Here is a 20,828-nt window from a genome sequence, read left to right as displayed (position 1 = left end):
TAAGAGGAGGGTCAGAATTGGAATTCAAATCTTCTGACTTCCTGTTCCAGTGCTCTCTCTCTACCAGTACTAATAATTGTGGGCTCAAGGAACCCAGAACTTGCTTGTGGAGATGGAGAAATCAAGCCTACAGAAAATACTGTATCACAGTATCACAGGATAGGAGTGCAGCACTCCTTCAATCTGCAAAATCCCTGGAAAATTTTCTGGCCCTCCCCTTTATACCAGAGAAGTAGTCTGAAAATGTTATCAAAAGATAAAATATGTTATATAAAACTATATGTATATTTTGTGCCTTTCTGAATTTCTAAACCTTTTCTGTATCATCTGTTGGCCTTCACATGTTATTTACAGCTTCTGAAACCTCCTCCCCCGCAAATTCCCTCTGCTAACCCTGTGACATTGAAAGTGAGATGGGCAAAGTCATAATATGGAAAAGTGTAGTAAGTCTTGAAGTCGAAACAAAAAACTTCAAACAAAGTACATAGAAACAGTCGTATTTTCAACATAATTTACTACAGGTCTCTGAAGTGTTTATAAAACATTTTTAGTGCAACATCATACAAATAGTTTTCTTAAAAAAATCCAACAGCTTTCCACATCATGCATGGGCAATGTCCTTCCTCCCCTCCTTTTTGCTCCAACTCAAGTTAATGTAGAAGAACCGTTGTTTGGAAAGAATAATAAAACTTTTTTATAGAAACACCTTGGTGAAGGAGGTCTTCATCTTGTCTGTGTCCCTTCAAAGGGTCTAGCATACTGTGATTGTTTCATAAATGCACCATCATTAATATTGCATTTATACCAAAGGTTACTTAACAATAGATCAAAGCTGCTTTTCCTCCTTGGTACCAGGGAGGGACAAAAGCCCCAGAAAACAATGTGAAATGAAGGACTGGGGCCACTGGAGGGCACCATTTGACCATTTGTCTGAAGGACCACAGCGAGCTAACCAATCCTATGGAAATCGCCATAGGCAGAGAGTCCTGTGGCTGGTTCCACTGAAAGCCAGCAAAGGAAAAGTTCACCCTTTGATGACATCCCTGGGCAGATGAAATATGCACAGAAGGAAAAAAAATAACAGCATCATCATAAAATACTGGCTTCGGTTTCTTTTTCAATCACGAATTTCTTATGATGAATCTGACACACTTTGTTCCATGTAGTGTCTTCTCCTTCCGTCTAAGCGCCAACCAGCTCAAGGTGGTTTCCTTCCGAGTTACCACAAACATCTTGGAAAGCAACAGCTCACCCATCCCACCCTATGGCACCTTTCCCTTTCAAAGAGAAAAAGGGAATCTTTCCCCACCCACCTCCAGTCTATTCTGGTTCCTTCTCGTAGGGAGTCACCTGCCCTGAAATGAAATAGAGGTGGCAAGAAATACAAATTCCAAAAACTGTTTTGTTTCCCAACACAATGACAACTGAGATAATGCCATATGTTTTAAGTGCTGATGGAGTAGATCATAAAAATAAGCCAAAGGAAGAGATTTAGGCAGCCAGGATGATTAAGGTGGCACTGCCTAGGTGTTCTCTGAAGGTAGAGTACTGATATGGCTGGTGCTAACCAGCCCTGGTCATGCCAGGCTGTCGGAAAAAAAACGACTACTAGGCTGATCACCTCGCTGCAGGTGGTGAGCAGAAAACGGGTGAAAAGCATCTAATGAAAACACGGCTCCCTACCGGCAAATGCTGAGACCCCTGGGGCCACCCTGAGAGCTGGCATCAAGGGCACTGTACCCTGGAAGTTCCTCAGCTATCTTTCTTCTGGATCCTGCTCCTAGTTTAGGCTAGAGTCCAGGAAACTTGTGAGAGTTGAGTTTCAACATATAGTTAGCGGGATGTGGGAGGGGCCACAGGGAGAGTAGAGTGTCATGGTCGGGAGGTGGGAAAGATGGGGTTTCCTCCAGACTGAGGAATACTCTGGATGCAGGATTTGGACCAGTTCGGGGCAGCCACCATCTGGCACTATTGGTCAAGTTAAACAGGTGAAGAAAAAGTCTAGAAAAACATCTTTATGAAAAGAGGGGAGGGACAGAGGAGGAAAAGTAATTGCGCTCCCCCTATCTTCACCATATTGATGGCCCAGAGTAGCAGAGCATTCTCTCTTACAGTATTAAATGGTAATAGCATCATCGCAGTTCACATCGAGGAGGCTCTAAAGAATTAACCTTTCTCAGCAAGAAGACTCGAGTCCTTGAGCCAAGGGACAAAAGTCCAAGCTACTGCTAAATGACAAGTCTAAAGTCATAAAAAAAAAAAAATTAAGTGGGGTAAGGAAGAAAAGCACCCACAGACAATGGCACTGGATCCTTTTTCACTAAGACTAGAAAAAGCCAAGGTACTCAAGCTACTAAAAACTTATACTATCGCATACTGAGTAATACTCTCTTCCCTCAATCCCTGACAACATTCTTCCGAAGATAGGACATGGGAAGAAAGATGAATGATAGCAGAAAGCAACAACTATTTCTTGGGGGTGCAAATTGCTTATTTAAGAATGGATGGTGGTTGCTATTCACCAGTGTCGAGTGTAGGAAATCCTTCCCCTCTCCTCTCAATCCCCCACTCTCAACAAATCTGATTAATGGGAGTCCCTCATACCGTCATCTACTGACAGTGACTTGCCACCACATGCACTACCGTATTAAAGCATGGCTCCAGGCTCATCACGTACCTGGCTTCCTTAAGGGTCTGGCAAAGCATCATAAACTAAAGTCTCATATGCTCAAAGTTCACTGCCATCATGTAGAGACCAAACTTCATTGTTCAAACCAATGAGCAATTTTCCTTTTTTCTCTAATTCACTGACTGAAAGAACTGAAAGAAGGCCCTCCTTCTGTCTATGTTAATTTGGAGAAGGAGTATTGTTGAACTTTGACCTCCTCATCCCAGTCTTTTTTTGGGCAAGCTCCTGGTGAAGCCTTTTTGGTCTGATAGACAAGTCAGCTAGACAACATCTGCTCCTAATGGGTTTCTAAAGGACTCCTATTCTCTTGTACACACATGATTCTTTGAAGTAAAATTTGAGGCTTTCATCTTGATTCAAAACACTCTGGGCTGGGTTGAAGGGGAAAAAAATTACAAATTGGATCTACGCTACATACCATTTTCAAATATTTTTATGCAAGTTAAACAGCTTGAAATATTTTGATTCAGGGGTAACTTTTTTTTTAATGTGCAAAAGAAAAAAAGTCTCACAAAAAGCCTCTCATCAGTCCATACTTCTTGGTTCTTTTTGCAATCAATGGTGGATGAGGGAAATTCCATCGGTTTAAGAAGGCTGAACCAAAGTGATTTTAAAATCTGGACCAAAACCCTCTACAAACAAATCCCTATAACGATCATTAGAGAATACTATAAGTTATTCAGTCAAAGTGGCTCCAGGAAGTACTCACTATGTTCCAAAAAGACATCTCTAACAGTAGGGTTATGACATCAGAACCAGAGTAACTAGCCAGGCAACGGAAATAAAGCGCAGAGAGGGTCTGCTGAGTGCCAGCAACCAGTGTCTATCTCTGTCACTGGTTAGGGGATTTTATAAAACGTTTAAAGTCTGAAAAACCCTCTGGGCAGGGGACTCCAGAGCCTAGTGGCCGTCCTACGGTACAAAACGCACAGACAGAGGAAGGGAAGCAACGAAGATCCATCTGCTACTTCATGTGACACGTCCACCCCAATCTTCTTTTTAGTCTATGGTTCCTGGGTGGATGCTGAGAACAGGAGGTTCCAGGCAAGTTGGGGAATAGTTGAGATGGGGTTCTTTGATCCACAGCAAGGGTACTCCATTCTTGCCTTCAGAGTTCTTGCTAGAGTTCCTACTCTTGAAACGGACTAGTAAGATGGTGATGATCAAGATACCAACAATAGGGAAGGGGTAGAAGAACACAAAGTAGAAGAGGGCATCGTTGGAGCAAATGATGGACTGGAGCGTGGAACCTAAAAAGGCAGAAAGAGCAGTAAAAGGCATGGAAATCTGATCCTCATCGGTTACCAAAGACAGCGAACAAAACAAATGGAAACCATTTGGCAGAGCTCCCGCAGCTCCCTCTATGTGTTATTTTTTTCTGCATCTATTATTAGCTGGAGAGGTTGAGAATGACTTACCTGTTACTCAGTGACAAACTCTTTTCCAAATCCAGGGGTAGTTACACCGAGAACAAGCTCACCCTCCCCCCATTTTTTCACTAACCATGATTACTGTTTGGAATACTAAGCAAGGACATGGAAGTTATTGATTATGCCTTAATAATATTTATTATGCTAAAGCAATTGATTGCAACTCCATCTATACTTCCTGCATAGTCACATTTCTCATATTCTTTTGCACTTAGCTCTAGCAGTGGGATAGAAAACTTATCCTCTGGGAGCTGGATGCTCATTCATCCTCCAAGCTCCTGAGAGCAGGCTTGCAGGAGATAATGTTTATATCATTACCACTGCCAGTTACATTACCGTTATCATTTAGCATTTGCTAAAGTGTCCACAGGATGTCGGTTGCCGCACATGACCTGAAAAAGCAGACCAGGGGCAATCGAAGGCACACGGATGAGCTCAGAAAGTCTAGGTCCATTAGCTTCGGTGGAGCAGACCTAGCCCATTCATCCCCAGCTCCGGAAGACTCTTCCTAGACATAAGCCATTTTCTTTATCTCACAAGTTTCTCCTAGCTCCTTTCCTTAAAGTGCCTCACACAAGACTGTCCCAGGAGATACTTCAAGAGCACTGCCAATAGGTTTCCATCTGGGAGTTTATAGACTGTTGTAGAATTGGGAGAACGCTGTGCATTCTGCTGCTATGTACATTTCATATTAGTGGACCCATAGCACAGCTAGGTTTAGGAAGTGATCAATTCTGGCTGGCTGTGATAAACAGGGCTGCCATTTAGGACTAAAATTAGCCTTATTTCTAATTTTCCCCAACATGCATTTCCTATACGCTCAGACAATTGGACTAGTGAAAATAGACTGTGGGGGCCATTAATTTCCTATTTTTGTATCACCGAATAAAAAGCTCTAACCTTTTAAAGTTTTCATAAAACTAATTTTCAGCACATTACAATTTGAATTCAAAAACCTGATTGGTATGGAAGTCAGGAATCCAGAGTCCTAAACTCAGATTTTGCCATTAACTAGTTTTGAGAATTGGGCAAGTTGTAATGTCTCTGTATTTCAGTTTCTTCATAAAATAAATAAAAGGGGAAATTGAGCTGAGTAATCTTGAAAGTTCTTTCTAATTCTGTTCTATTCATTTATGAAACCTTCTACCCTGAAGTTCCACTCTCCTGATATTGAGATTCATTCTCCTGTCTTCATACCCTCTGTTCCTCCCCACCATTGCTTTCCAACTCCTTTCTATAATCTCCAACCCTTGCCAGTCTTCTCCACTTATGACATTTTCACTGGCTGCTTCCATGTCTGAAATTCTCTTCCTTCTCATTTCTGCTGGTTCCAAGTCCCAGCTAAAACCCCACCTTATACGAGAAACCTTTCAAAGTCCTCCATCGCATTACTCATGTCAACTCTCTATGATTATTTCCAATTTATCTTGAATATAAATTGCATGTGGATAGCTGTTTTCATGTTACTCCTCCCACCCCCAATCAGATTGTGATTTCTCTGCAGACAGGGGCTATTATTTTGGCCTTTCTTTATATCTTCAGAGCTTAAAACAGTGCCTGACACATAATAGGCACTTAATAAGTGATTGCTGACTTGTCGTCTCTCTCATTAAAATATAAGCTTTTTGAGGGTAAATAATGTTTTGCTTGTTCTTCCATGAGGCATTGAGTAGTACGGTTCTGGACACACAATAAGTGTTCTATCTATGAAAATGAACAAAGACCAATGTGAAAAACTGACACATTCCCAAACATTTCCCTTTTAATTTGGGTTGTTTGGCAGGTATACGATTCACCAGGTGACTATTCAGTGTTTAGATTACCCAGGGCTTTGTGCTTTTTCTCTGAATGCCTATTTTCTACTTCATTGCCCATTATAACCTTCAACAGGGAGGATCAACAAAGCAAAAGGAGACAGGATTTGAATCAGTCAGTTGTGCTATTGCTTGTGAGCAAAACCTTCTTGGACAAGGAGGAAGTAGATGCTGGTTCAAGCAAGATGCTTGAACTGCAGGCAAATCCCAAATTTGCTGTACAAATCCCATTACCAAGGATACTGTAATTCCAACATTACTTCTGTGTCCCAACAGATGGCCCATTAAAAACTAGTGTTCCTTCTGTTGGCCTTGTTGCAACACATAACTGAGTACAAGTATCCTCCTAGGTCTCTCTTCCTGTAGCAGTCACTTACCAACACAAAGGGTATTTAACTATTGGGATAAAGGTGTGGGAAATATTGAAAAGTGATTTTACAGTGATACTTCAATTCTGTGAATCCCTCCTTCCTAAATCCCAACCACTCCAAGCAAAACCCACCTAATCTCTTTGAATGTATTTCTCTCTTTCACCCATTCTCCCTAAAACAAATAATATGCAAAAAAAAAAATCCAGAATTAACAGGATGATGGTGGTACATGTATAAGCTCTCCCTCAGGGCTCCCTAACCTCAGAGCACCTGCTAACTCAAGACAAAGAAGCTGAGCATCTCCTTTGTTTCATCTCTAGACCTTGGAGATGGGAATGTGATTTATAACAGTATTCTAAGTTTCACTGCAATATAACAATGGGGGAATAGCAAGGCATTCCATTTAGCCCAGGGCGCTGACTCTATAAATTGGCCAACAGGATATCAAACCCTATTAATGAGCATCCACTGAAAATGAATGAGCCCCATTCCCTTCTCAGACCTTGGAGTCTTTTACTTTTTAATGTACTATTATTCTAAGGTAGACAGAAATGTTCCAACTTTTGGGTCTTAGACCCCTTCTATGTTCCTGGAAATTACTGAAAATCACCCCTCACCCTCAAAGAGCTTTTATTTATGTGTGGGCTATAGCTATTGACATTTAGTATATGAGAATTTCAGGGCTGTTAGGTGATGCAGTGAACAGTATGCTAGGCCTAATCAGGAAGATCGATCTTACTAAATTCAAATCTGGCCTCAAATACTTATTAATTGTGTGATCCTGGGCAAGTCATTCGACCTTGTTTGATTCAGTTTCTTCACCTGTAAAATGATCGGGAGAAGGAAATGGCAAATCATTCCTGTATCTTTGCCCCCAAAAAACTCCTAAATGGGATTACAAAAAACAGGATGTGACCAAAAATGATTAAACTATAATATATGAGTAGTTTTAAAATCTTAGTATTTTCATGGAAAGTTTTGACTTGAGGATTCCCTGAAAGGGCCTTAGGGATTCTTGGGGTACCTGGACCACACTTTGTGAACTGCTGTTTTAGTGCTTATTATAGGTGTTTACTTCTATCCTGCCTTTCCTTCTAGAGCAGAGACTCAAGGTCGTCATTCAACTTTTTCATCTCTCAGTAGCTAATGTACGACAGATTCCCAGGACCAATTTGTTGGCTTGTGCTAGTTATTACAGGGAGTGAATTTTTCCAGTTCCCTACCAAATACAGCTTGAAAGCTCACACGTCTGTTTAATATTGCAATTTTAAAAACTCACCTGTGTCGAGAACTTGGATGCCAATTGGGCCAGATTCCTCTTCAGTCAGCCGGTACCATTCTTTCTGAGGGTTGGACAACCATTCTTCCACTCGGCAGGAATAGTTGCCCGTGTCACTGGGATCTGCTTGCAAGACCGTCAATCGGTAGAGCACTGGTGAAAGTCTCTGGAAGCGGAGCCTGCCCTCCCAGTGATTGCCCTCCGGGCCAAAGATGGCATCGGGTCCCACACTTAGCATGGCCTTTCGTTCTATTTCCTCATCTTCCAGCGTGCTGCCTTTCTTTCCTCCTGCTTTAGTCCTGAGAGCATACCAAGCAACTGCAAAGCGGGATTCCTGACTCGAACGAGATAAGATGTTGCAGTCCAGTTGGAAAGGGGACTTCTCTGGCACGGTGACATTGGGCACCACGGTGTCCACTTGTAGTGTGGCATCTGGTGGGGAGGGAAATTTGGAAAGAAAGAGTACAAAAAAAAGGCTCTTTAATAGCTTTGCTTGAGCAGAGTGAACAATGGATAAATGAGTTACTCCTCCCCAAGTATCCATGACCAAAAGGAGAGCTGAGCATAGAACAATACAGCATGTGTTGGGCTCTTCCCTATGCAGACATTCCATGCAAACATTCATCTGAACCTCATCAGCCAAGACGCCTATCCTAATCCAAGAGTAGTAGCTCTCCAATGGATGCTGAGAGGTAGGCTAGTCAGGTGACTCAGAACTTGTCTGACCCTTAGACTGATTGTTTAAAAATATTAATTAGGGGCAGTCGATTGGATAGAGCATGGGTCCTGAAGTCAGGAGGACTTGAGTTCAAATCCAGCCTCAGACATTTAACACTTACTAGCTGTGTGACTTTGGGCAAGTTACACCTCAATTGCCTTGCAGCAATAACATAAAATAAAAAATAATACAAATTAGGCTTCCTTGGGCATGGGATGTGGATAGGAAAGGAAAAGCTGCAATCTGTACCAGGGAAAGGGATTTGATCCCTCCAATTGTTGCAATCACAGATCCAATGCAGAAGTGAATGGTTATAAAAAAGACCAATTTTTTATAATGTATGTTATAGTTATATATGTATATGTAATAATATATGTATAAATATATAATATATTATATGAATAAATATAAATATATGAATAAATATATAATATATATTTATAAAATATATAATTTCATTTATATATTCATATATAACAAATGATAAATTAATAGAATAAATTAACAACAACTAATAAATTAATATAATTTAATAGATTTATTTAAATAAAAATAATAGGTTTTTTAAAAGATGTTTTGGATTAGTACCAAATGGTAGTATTTTCTAAATTACAGTTTTAAGTTTTAAATAAATTGCCTACTGTAGATCTCAGACAGCTACAAAACCAGGGTTCCCAGGGTCTGCATGAAGTTACAGCCAAACCCTCCAAATCCTTTATCACACATGGAATTTCTGGGTAACATCTACATATAGATGGAAGGGAGAAAAGCACAACATAATCTGTCAGAAGGAGAAGGTTCTTTTGAGGAGAAAAAACACTGCAACAGGGAATTAATAAAACCATTCACAGAGAATGTAAAAGCCTGATTTGAGGGCCTGAAGTACTCCAAGAAGCATGTGTCTATTTTCCAGGATTATTATTATTATTATTATTATTGAGACAATCAGGCTTGGGTGACTTGCTTAGGGTCACACAGCTAGTTGAGTGGTACATTTGAACTCACATCCTTCTTACTCCAAGATCTATACTCTATCCATTGTGCCTCCTAGCTCCCCATCTTATTACTTTCCAGAGCTGTAATAGGTCCTAGAAGAGCAAGTCTCCTGGAGGGCTTAATATACTGCCTCAAAACTCTTAGTTGATGGACTTCCTGTCCTCTCTTTGAAAACTTTCCATGGCTCCCTATTGCTTATAGGATAAAATAGCCTGGCATTCACGGCCCTTGACAAGCCAATTCCAATCCTATAGAGAACTGAGGAAGAAATATACCTCTATTTTGGGTTAAAGAAATGATATACTACAATGTAGACTGATGAAAATATTTTCAGACACTGTATTTTGTTCTCCGGGGGGAGGGGGGTGGGGAGGAACGCACGGAGGGGAGGAGAGAAATAACAATGGTAAAGGACAGTCAAGTTAAAGTGTATCAGGTAAATTGAACCATAGTTGTTTCCTGCACAAGAGTAAAGAATTCTCTTGTCTCTGCATTTGTCAAGGCTGTGCCCCTTCCTAGAATGCAATCCTCTCCTCATTTCTATTTTTTAGAATTCTTCTCTTCCTTCATTGTTCAAGTTAGATAGAACACTTCCTTCATAGGCTTCTTCCCTGATCATCTTCCCTCCCCCTCTCCTTAAGTGCCTCTAGATCAATTTGGGCCAATTCTCTGCCCTAATAGTCTCTTATTATACTTATTTATGAATATGCCTCATGGTCCACTGTCTGAATAGGGGCTCTAGATTACAGTAATCTTTGTATCTCCAGCTCCACACTGGTGTTAATAAAGATGTGCTTAAATTAAGTGAAATTCGATGTGGAAAGGGGAAAGAAGGCCCTCCCCAACACCAAAGAGCTCATATGACATTTAAGCTCTCTTCAGCCCACCGTTTTCTGCTGACTTCCTGTCCCCTTCCACCTCTCTCCTGCCCGAGCAAATCCCTGCCTGCTATACTCCCAGCCTTCCCCTGAGGATCAGCAAGCCTCCTTCCTTTTCTTTGTCTCAGCCTCAACCCTACAGAGGACAAAATGCTGCTGTAAAATGGTGCTCCCTCCCCCACTCCAGCCCACAATACACACGCTAAGGCATTTTTTAATGCCGTCACCTCGCAGGAGTATGTAGTCATTACGTGTTCCTATTTGGTTGCAGTCAAGTGTCTCGTGTGGTTTTTTAGTTCTTCCTCCTAATGACTGCAGGAAATCAATCCATGAAATTTATAATGTAGGCTCTCTGAAGGTAGGAACCGGGATATGAGTACATATCTATCTATATCTACTGTAATATATACACACATATTTGTATGTGTTTATAAATGTACCATGGTTCCTATTTAGCCATGTTTCTCATATACACGTATGAATAATATATGCTGAGAAATTAAATAAATATACTATATAGATGTATATATACATAAAGACATATGTATGCATGTGATTTTATATATATAAATACACACATACATGTATACATACATATGCATGCACACTTAGTGGAGGAGAGAAATGTTAGGAAATGAGATTACATCAGTGTACTAAGTCTCCCTTCACCAACACAAATCAGCACCTGCTTTGGAAGTTACAGTCCTCAAACTTTACCTGTGGCCCTGAGAGATTAAGGGATTTGCTTGGGACCAGGCTGCCCAGTATATGTCAGAGGTAGAAGGGGAATTCAGGTCTTCCTGCCTTTGACGAGTCATTCTACCATAGCTTCTCCCACTGCAGCTATTAATGATAACTGATAATTAGGGGTAGTTAGGTGGGGCAGTAGACTGAGTGCTGAGTTTAGAGTTAGGAATAATACAGTTTACATCTGGCTTCAGACATTTACTAGCTGTGTGACCCCAGGGAAGCAACTTAATCTCAGTTTGACTTAGTTTCCTCACCAGTAAAACAAAGATAATAGTAGCAGAGTTGTGATCAAATGAGATAATAATTATAAAGCATTTAGCAGAGTGCCTGCCCCACAATAAGTGCTCCATTAGTATGATATCGAGAAATTAAATGTTATGTATATGCATGAAAAGACACATATACACATAATACATGCATGTATTTAAATGAAAATATATCTATTCCCTTTTCCATGGAGATGTGAGGGAAGGAGAGAGAGAGAAATAAAGTTCTATGTTCAAGTCCAGACTCTTACACATTCAGGCTGTAGAAGCTAAGTTTTCAGTGCCTCAGACAACTTTCTAAGAATAAATTACAGGCATGGTGTTGATGTCTATCAATAGATCAGAGGAGACCCAAAAGGGAAAAGTTTCTCCAATAGCAGCTCCCCATATCACAGAAATCTTAGGTCTGAACCAAAAATTTAAAACAAAACAAAATAAAAAGTAAAAAAAAAAAAAAATTTGATTAATCTTCAAAATGACTTCTCTTATACCTAGGAAATAAATGCACAAGCAACCCAGTCAAGCCCACTCCATTAGGACTAACTGCTAGTCCATGAGACTCAATCCCAGGGAATGCACCCAAGCCAAAGAATCAGGATTTCATTTTACAAATCTTAGAATAGAGTCACAGAAAGAACATTGGCTGAAAGGTCAGAAAATGAGAGATCTAGTGCTAGCCACTAACCATTTGCGTGTGATTTTAGGAAACTTACTTAAAACATCACTGGATCTCAAATTTTTTTCATCAATAAAATGTGGCTGTGGAATATTTTACTTTTAAATTTACAACTTTATGACCTTAGCCTTCCAGGTTGCAGTTGGCTTCCACAAGTGAGAAAAGTGAAAATAAAATTAGTTGACATACTATGACCTGTGTTCCTGTCATAGCAAACAAGTATCAGTGACCCAAGACAAACTAGTATTCCCTCCAGTTTAGGCACTAAGATTATATTTTAAAAGATATTTCTAAATGATCTAATATTTGCAAATAATTTCACATACATTATCTTACTTTTGCCTTACAGCAACCTTGTAAAGAAGATGTTATTATTATTATCATTATCATCATCATCACCCCCATGTTAACAGCAGCTGACGAAAGTAAGTGTTTGGCTAAAAGTCACACAGCTAGGACTCCAAATTCAGCACCCTAACTACTAACAACACTGCCTCCAACTGGTTGGTTGATTGTTGGTCTTCATTTTCAAAGAGGACCAAAATGAGACCATTATGTTGGAGTCAAGATATAAAGTGTCCAACTGTGGCTGATCAGATCAATATGAGCTTGGAGATCTCTACCACAGGTCAGACACAAATAGGCTCTATGACCATTTGGAGTGGAGATGACTAAATCTGCACATCTATGTCCCAAATAATGGGATATAAAAGGAATTAAAAGACTACATCTTCAACACTAAGGGACATATAATTGGGTGTAACATAACTTTATTCACTGAGATAGGTTAAAAAATGCTTATAAAGCATTTTTTCTTACATATTATAGGTTTCCTTACATAGTTTTCTTATATATTTTCTTATATATTATATATATAATTATATGTATATATATATTTTTTTTTCTTATATATTATAACAATTTACAAGTACATAAAGTACTTTTGTAACTATAAATTGCTCCCTATGATTTCTCATTATGGCTGCTAGGGAGCATAGAATGCAGTCAGGAAGAATTCAAATCTACAGCTATGATCTTGGGAGAGGCACTTAACTGCTGTCTACCTCAGTTTCTTCATCTTTAAAAGGGGGTGTTAACAATTCCAGGAGGAAATGAGAAAATATTTGTAATGAATTTTCTAAACCCTATTGTCATCTGTAAATACTAGCTATTATTATTATTATTATTATTAATTTAACCTTCACAACAGTTCTATAGGACACACAGTGCGATTACTACTGTTCTTCACATTTTACTGATGAGGAAACAAAAATTTTGAAAGATCTAGTGATCTGTTCAAAGTTACACACTACTAGAATAAGCGTCAGAATAATCCTGATCTCGGGGCTCCAAGGAAGCCAAGGCTCTTTCCAACATAGAAGGGGCAGATGAATAAAAAACATCTCTCTGTCTGAAACTAAAAATAGTACCATAGAGCCAAAAAACAGACAAGCTTAAAAATCATATATGCTAACATGTGGGGACAGGCTGCTATCAACTCATTCATGCTAAGCATTCTTAGGCAGACTGCTAAATGGTAACTGGCTCCTATTTTGACAGCTGATGTTGCTATGGAAACATGGATCACGCATTTCCTGATTTTTAAGGTTATTTCTTTAAATTGGTAACAAGCCATATGTGTAGGCCAGTCTATGCTTCTAAATACATTCTAAGAAGGAAAAAAAAAATGGGACAGCTATTAACATGAGAAAATTTAAAAGGAAAGCAGGGAGGAAGTTTGGGGTTGTTTATATCTTTTTATTTACAATGTGTACACTAATCATTCCTCACTGAAGATCAGCAAATAGGGGCAGCTAGGTAGTGCAGGAGATAGAGTGCTAGCCTTGAATTCAAATCCAGCCTCAGATACTTACTAGCTGTGTGACTCTGGGCAAGTTACTTAACTCTGCCTGAAAAAAAAAAAAATTAGCAATCTACCAAGATGCTTAAGGAAAAGAAAATTCAACTATTTTAAATTTTACATCCTCTGAAAATTTATTCCTTTAAGAAATGATATTTAAATGTTCTGTCATTAATTTTTAGAATTCATCCCATCTAAGTGGAAAATAATCATCCTTAAAATAATCCCTGGAAGGTAGTTGCTATTATTATTCCCATTTTTAGATGGGGAAATTGAATGAGATTAAATGACTAATGCAGGGTTCACACAACTAATAAGTTGTGGAATTTGAAACCAGATGTGAGGTTTTCTTTTTTTTCATCAAAAGTGAATTTTGTAAAAGAAATGTTTATATAATCATGTAAAAAAATAAAGAAATTATGTAATTATATAAGTAACTAAGATCCTACTAGCATTTATTAATAGGCAATTTTGTTTTCTGTATGTAAAATGGCACTTTATAGGGAAAGTGTTCATTAGAAAGATTTGGAAGTCAGTTGCCCTTCACCTGGTCTCAATACTGTGACGATTGTCTGTCCAGATGAATCTTCTGCCCGCTTGTACCACACGTCGCTGGGGCTCAGCAGCCATTCCTCTACCAGGCAATTGTAGGTCCCACTGTCCTGCACGGCGGTATTCTGGATAATGAGGCGGTAAACTCCCAGAGAAGGGCTTTCCAGATGCAGCCTCCCCTTCCAATGGTTCTTAGCGACCTGATCCCCGTAGTGGAAGGTGGCCTCTCGACTCAGGCGGGCGACCGTCTCTCTCTCTGGGTGGTTGGGCTTCCACACGTGCCATTCCACAGAAAGTCGGGAAGTCCCGCTGGTGCGATTTAGGACCGTACACTCCAATTCCACCTTCTGAGTTTCAAGAACCGTGATGTTGCCTTGGGCCTGGCTCAGCTTCAGGCGGATATCTGCCAACAATAGGGTAGGGAAAAGTCAGACAAGGAGGGGACCGAAGAGCACATTACCTTATAGACCAGAATGAGCAAACATACCTAAGGCTGCATAACCTAAATCAAAGGAACAGTGGAAGAAAAGTTACCATAAAAATCAGCAGATCAACCCTTGAATAAGGAGAAAAATACTCCTAAAATGGGCTATATGGATGATTCTGAATCTTAGAGGGAAAAGTTAGCAAACATTTAATAATTATTTCTGTGTGTAAGGCACTGAGGACACATTGAGGACTCAGTCAAGAACTAAACTGATAATTGTTCCCCTGGAAGTGTCCTGTGCTTGAACTGGGACTTCAGAGGTAGAGAATTCTCATTTAACTTCTAGTGGGAACTTGCTTTGTGGAACTGGAAAGGCCTTTTCCCAAAACTGAAATTAGGGCTGTAGGAAAAGTTTAAGTAGTAGCATAGGCTCCAGGGAAAGGCCCAGATTTTGGCCCCAGGTAGATACTATGTTGATTAAAATCTCAATCATTATAGATGAAGTTCTTTGGTTTAAAATTAATTTGAGAAACAGATAATCCTGGGGAAGATAATTGATGAAGCCTTTTTTTCAGCCATATATATGTATTTTAGTGTAAAATATGAATTATTTTATTCATATGCCTTTACTCTTTGAAAACTGATGGCAGATTTGAACCCAATGCTTTAATACATAGTAATTGAAATGAGGAAATGAGAAGAAACAGGGGATGGATTCTCAGATCACAAAACTTAATGAAGTATGATCCTACCTTAGCCTTTAAAATCCTGTTGGCTAAGCTAAAAACCCAAATCTATCTACCATAAGTGATGTTTCTATTCACTCCCCCCCCCAAAAAAAAAAATCCCAAACTTTTAACAAGGTTAATTTTCTTTCAAGCTGAGTTTTTTTTTTTTTTAAGGAATTTTCCAATACCTCTTTTTTCTCTAAGTGCTAGCTCTGATTACTGCCTCCTTAAGTCAAGTCAAAAAGCATTTATTAAATGTTTGATGCCCAGTTCTAGGCACTGTGCTATAATAGGCAAAAACCTGGTCCATGTCCTCAAGGGCCTTACACTCTAATGGACAACTGAAATCTCCAGATTCAGTGCAAATGGGTACGGATAAGGCAAATCACGCCCTAAAGGCTTCTGAATATGGAATTATTGGAAGCCCAGATCCTATGGTAAATACAGGTAAACAGATTAATGTGGGCCGACCAATATGATGGTCACTGGCAATCTCCAAAGTTCAAAGAACCTAGCGAGAGGGTTTCCAAAAAAAATGAACACAGGCCATCAGAAACCTCAAGTGGATGGACCTGAGGTCCCAGCTGCACCCAGAAGTCAGGCCACTGGCTCTGCAGGCACAGAAAAGAGATTTTCTGAATGAGGCGGTTTTGCTTTCCTAAGCTAGTATCTGTTTCTTATTGTCCTTATATCCTGTTCCCTTTATATGTAGAGGGCAGCGACGTGGCTCAGTAGATAGATCACTGGGCTTGGAGTCGGCTAGAACTGAGCTCAGATCTAGCCCCAGAAACATCCTAGCTGAGTGATTTTGGACAAGTAATTTAATCTCTATTTGCCACTGGAGCAAACCACTCGAGTATCTTTGCTGAGAAAACCCCACAGGAGTTCCACAGAGATCCCAAAAAGTCAGACATGAATGAAACAACTCAATATTAGACTATAAGGGGTAGCTAAGTAGTGCAGTGGATAGAGCACCAGCCCTGAAGTCAGGAGAACCTGAATTCAAATCTGATCTCAGATACTTAACATTTCCTAGCTGTGTACAATGGGCAAGTCACTTAACCCCAATTGCCACAACAACAACAAAAAAATGAATAAATAAAAATTAAAAAAAAATATATATATATATATAGTTATAAGCTCCTTGAGGGCAGGAATTCTTTTTGTATCCCCAGCACTTAACACAATATCTTTCCATGTATCAGGCCTCAGTAAATTCAGTAAATGTTTACTGAATGAATATGTCTCTCGCCTCAAATTAACCCTTTTTCCTTAAAACACTGCGGGTAAATAGACCTATGCACTGATAGGTTCCTTTAATTGCTTTGTAAAGCCCCTTTGAATTCTTACAACACCGGACATCTTTGATGATGGAGCAGCACAGTGGAAAGGGCACTGGATCTGGAATCAGGAAGACTGTGATTCAAACCAAATCTCTCCTTCAATGCTCAGTATTTGTGCGACCTGAACAAGTTATTCAATAACCTCTCCAGATCTCCCTTCCCTTAGTTGTAAAATCAGGTCTCCAGGGAGGGATGTATTTGATGGCTTCCAAGTTCCCTTCCAGCTCGGAAGCTCTGATCCTACAATCCCTTCACACTCTGGAGGTTTCCATATTTGGTGAGAGGGAGGTGACCCCACGCACATTACCTGGCCGTTTCACAGTGACCTCAGTCCGGCCCGAAACTTCTTCTGCCAGCTTGTACCAGGCATAGTTGGGGCTCAGAAGCCACTCCTCCACATGGCAGTAGTAACTGCCACTATCGCTGACCTGCGCCCTCTGGACAGTCAGACTGAAGAGGCCACCGGACATATGTCTCTCAAACTGGAGTCTCCCTCGCAGCCCCTCTTCCTCAGCATAGGTGCCGTACTCAAACGCAGAGTTGTGAGTGGTCTTCAAGATGAGCTTTCCGTCAGCATCAGAAGGCTTGTGGACATACCAGAGGACTGCAAAGTGGGAGTTCAAGCTGGTCTGTGACTTGACTGAACAGTTCAGCTGGATGGGCCTGTTCTCCACCAAGGTGATGGTCCTCTTGGACTTACTCACTTGTAGCTTTGTCACTGTAAGAAAAGAGAAAATAGGTCACTAACCATAGCCAAAACATCCACTATCTCTTCTCCAATACACTGAAAAAAAGAGCCCTCCTCAAAGTGAATGTTCAGGTTTTGAGAGGATCTCAATGTATGTTTCACACACTAAGGTTTGTCCAAACTAGTAGCTCTTTAAGAAATGATGAACAGGGGCAGCTAAATGATGCAGTGGATAGAGCACCAGCCCTGAAAGCAGGAGGACCTCAGTTCAAATCTGGCCTTCCTAGCTGGGTGACTGAGCAAGTTATTTAACCCTAAATGCCTCAGCAAAAAAAAAAAAAAAAATGATGAGCAGGTGGACAGAAAAACCTGTACATTTATATGAATTGATGCTGAATAAAGTGAGTAAAACCAGAACACCGTACACAATAACAGCAACACTGTGAGATAATCAACTTTGATTGACTAAGCTCTTCTTAGTAATACAATGATTCAAGACAATTCCAAAGGACTTATGATGGAAAATGCTATCCAGATCCAGGGAAAGAACTATGAAGTCTGAATGCAGATTGAATCATACTATTTTTCACTTTGGGGGGAGGGTTTTTGGATGGTTGTTTCCTTTTGATCTAATTCTTCTTTCACAACATGATTAATATGGAAATGTTTTACATTATTGCATATGTATAATCTATATCAGATTGCTTGCTGCCTTAAGGAGGGCAGAAGGGAGGGAAAGAGAAAAATTTGAAACTCAAAAAAAATTTTTTAATGAATCTTAAAAATTGTCTTCATGTGTAATTGAAAAAAAAAATACTATTTAAAAAAACCAAAGAAAAACAAACTAGTAGCCTTGACTGAAAACAAAGTATACAGGAATGGGTGGTATGGATTTTATGTCAAAGTAAAGTTATGAGGCTTCAGATTCTAAATTCAAAATGGTAGTATGATCTCTGTCACTAAAAGAAAGATTGTATATTAAGAGATGGACTGTCATTTGGAATTGTGATTTCAGTTCATTTATGAGTAGACAAAGATCTAGAAAGTTTCATATGGTTTACTGAGTCCAATTTAACATGGGTAAGTAGCAAATCCAAGATCAGAATATAGGTTTTCACACTAGGCTTTCAACCAAGTTCATGTTACTTTAATGAAAAATTATTTTGTTGTTTTGTGCTTTAAATGTAGATATACGACCAATGGATGTTCCTGAATGTTCCTTCCACTTTCATAAAATAAGGAAATTCAGGGGATTGTGGTTTCACAAGAAAATGAATTAGAAGAGTTAGGGGCTAGAGACTGGAGGGCGATCACACTTCTTTTTTAATAGCCATCATCACCATAAGGTTTGAAAAGCAACATGATAGGGTAGGAAGATTATGGCACCATGGAAAGAAAACTGACTTGAGAATCAGTTACACTACCAAGCCTGTCCACTGTGCTAAATGCTGATGTTACAAGAAAGGAAAATCCATGATCATGGTCCTTAAAGGGGCTCATATTCTAATGGGGGGGATAGTAAACAACCATGAACATGTAAGATACATGCAGTATAAAAAGAGATAATGTGTAAGGAAGGGAATTGGGAGGCGGAGGCAGGAAGGAGGATGGTGTAAGAAGACCTGGATTCTAATTTCACCTCTGCTACTACTTGTGTTACTTTAAGTTCCCTGCGTCTCAATTTCCTTATCTGTAAAAAATTTTGAAGAGATGACCTCTAATTCTAGATCTATGATCAAATGACCTTGAACCCTAATACCAAGTCTTTACTACTCATGTGACTAATGACACTTCTCTGCATCTCAGTTCATCATCTATAAAATGAGAGGGCTGGTCTAGATTGCCTCTGAATCGTCTTCCAGCCTTAAATCATTGGTCTATGAGATGGCAGAAAGTGACCAGAGAAAATTGGGTTAGGGCTATCCTAGGGAAAATAGGTGCATGGATGAGAAAGGAGTGAATAGGAGGAAGAATAGTCACACCATCGAGGGATCCTTGTTCCTTCTTCCCTTCTGCCAAATGTACTGGGGTGCCAGGAAGAGAAGGAAGAACTGACTCCAGAGATGATGAGCTAATTTGTTTTTTGTTTTTTGTTTTTTTTTTTAATTTTTATTTAATAATTACTTTATATTGACACTCGTTTCTGTTCCGATTTTTTTTTCCCTCCCTCCCTCCACCCCCTCCCCTAGATGGCAAGCAGTCCTTTATATGTTGGATATGTTGCAGTATATCCTAGATACAATATATGTTTGCAGAACCGAACAGTTCTCTTGTTGCATAGGGAGAATTGGATTCAGAAGGTATAAATAACCCGGGAAGAAAAACAAAAATGCAGATAGTTCACATTCGTTTCCCAGTGTTCTTTCTTTGGGTGTAGCTGCTTTTGTCCATCATTTATCAATTGAAACTCAGGTCTCTTTGTCAAAGAAATCCACTTCCATCAGAATACATCCTCATACAATATCGTTGTCGAAGTGTATAATGATCTCCTGGTTCTGCTCATTTCACTTAGCATCAGTTCATGTAAGTCTCGCCAGTCCTCTCTGTATTCATCCTGCTGGTCATTTCTTACAGAACAATAATATTCCATAACATTCATATACCACAATTTACCCAGCCATTCTCCAATTGATGGGCATCCATTCATTTTCCAGTTTCTAGCCACTACAAACAGGGCTGCTACAAACATTTTGGCACATATAGGTCCCTTTCCCTTCTTTAGTATTTCTTTGGGATATAAGCCCAATAGAAACACTGCTGGATCAAAGGGTATGCACAATTTGATAATTTTTTGGGCATAATTCCAGATTGCATGATGAGCTAATTTGTAATGAGATTAATTCTCATACAATTGTGATAGGACCACAGATGAAGAGCTCAAAGGTGAAACTGGAGATCTGCTTCAATTTCTTCATTTATTTTTTTCTCTGAAAAGTTAAACTACGACCTAGAGAGACTAAATAATTTGCCTTGAGTCACCAATGGGAATCTGTTCTCTGATACTGTTTTTTCAGGTATGAGGCAACTAGTAGAACAGTAATTAAAGCACTGAGTTTGGAATCAGAAAGATTCATCTTTCTGAATTCATATCCAGCCTTAGTCACTTATTAGTTGTGTGACCATGGACAAGTCACTCACCCAGTTTGCCTCAGTTTCCTCATCTGTAAAATGAGCTGAAGAAGGAAAGGGCAAACATACCACTCCAGTATCTTTGCCAAGAAAACCCAAAATGGAGTCACAAAGAGTTGTTCATGGCTGAGCTGTAACAATAACACTTCAATAGGTATTTAGACTAGATAGATAGCAGAGCAGAGATTTATACCAGGTCCTCAGCCTCCATCCGTTTCCATTGTTATATATCT

General features: G+C 39.6%; 1 protein-coding gene across 2 annotated transcripts in view; it reads right to left on the bottom strand.

Annotated features, from left to right (window-relative positions):
- Nucleotides 1-497: 497 nt before the first annotated feature.
- The window catches only part of IGSF3 (immunoglobulin superfamily member 3), a 125,571-nt gene continuing 105,240 nt past the window's right edge, over nucleotides 498-20,828 (bottom strand). For both annotated transcript variants that reach the window (XM_051992923.1, XM_051992924.1), the window contains 4 exons: nucleotides 17,086-17,496; nucleotides 14,276-14,683; nucleotides 7,584-8,015; nucleotides 498-3,939 (listed from right to left, as the gene is read on the bottom strand). In XM_051992923.1, the coding sequence (XP_051848883.1) occupies nucleotides 3,689-3,939; nucleotides 7,584-8,015; nucleotides 14,276-14,683; nucleotides 17,086-17,496 (1,502 nt within the window). In that variant the 3' untranslated portion in view covers nucleotides 498-3,688. The remainder of the gene's footprint in view (nucleotides 3,940-7,583; nucleotides 8,016-14,275; nucleotides 14,684-17,085; nucleotides 17,497-20,828) is intronic.

The sequence above is a fragment of the Antechinus flavipes genome, chromosome 4, assembly GCF_016432865.1.
Source record: "Antechinus flavipes isolate AdamAnt ecotype Samford, QLD, Australia chromosome 4, AdamAnt_v2, whole genome shotgun sequence".
Classification (NCBI taxonomy): Eukaryota; Metazoa; Chordata; class Mammalia; order Dasyuromorphia; family Dasyuridae; genus Antechinus; species Antechinus flavipes.
The sequence above is the reverse complement of the archived record's forward strand: the minus strand, read 5'-3'. Positions and strand labels throughout refer to the sequence as shown.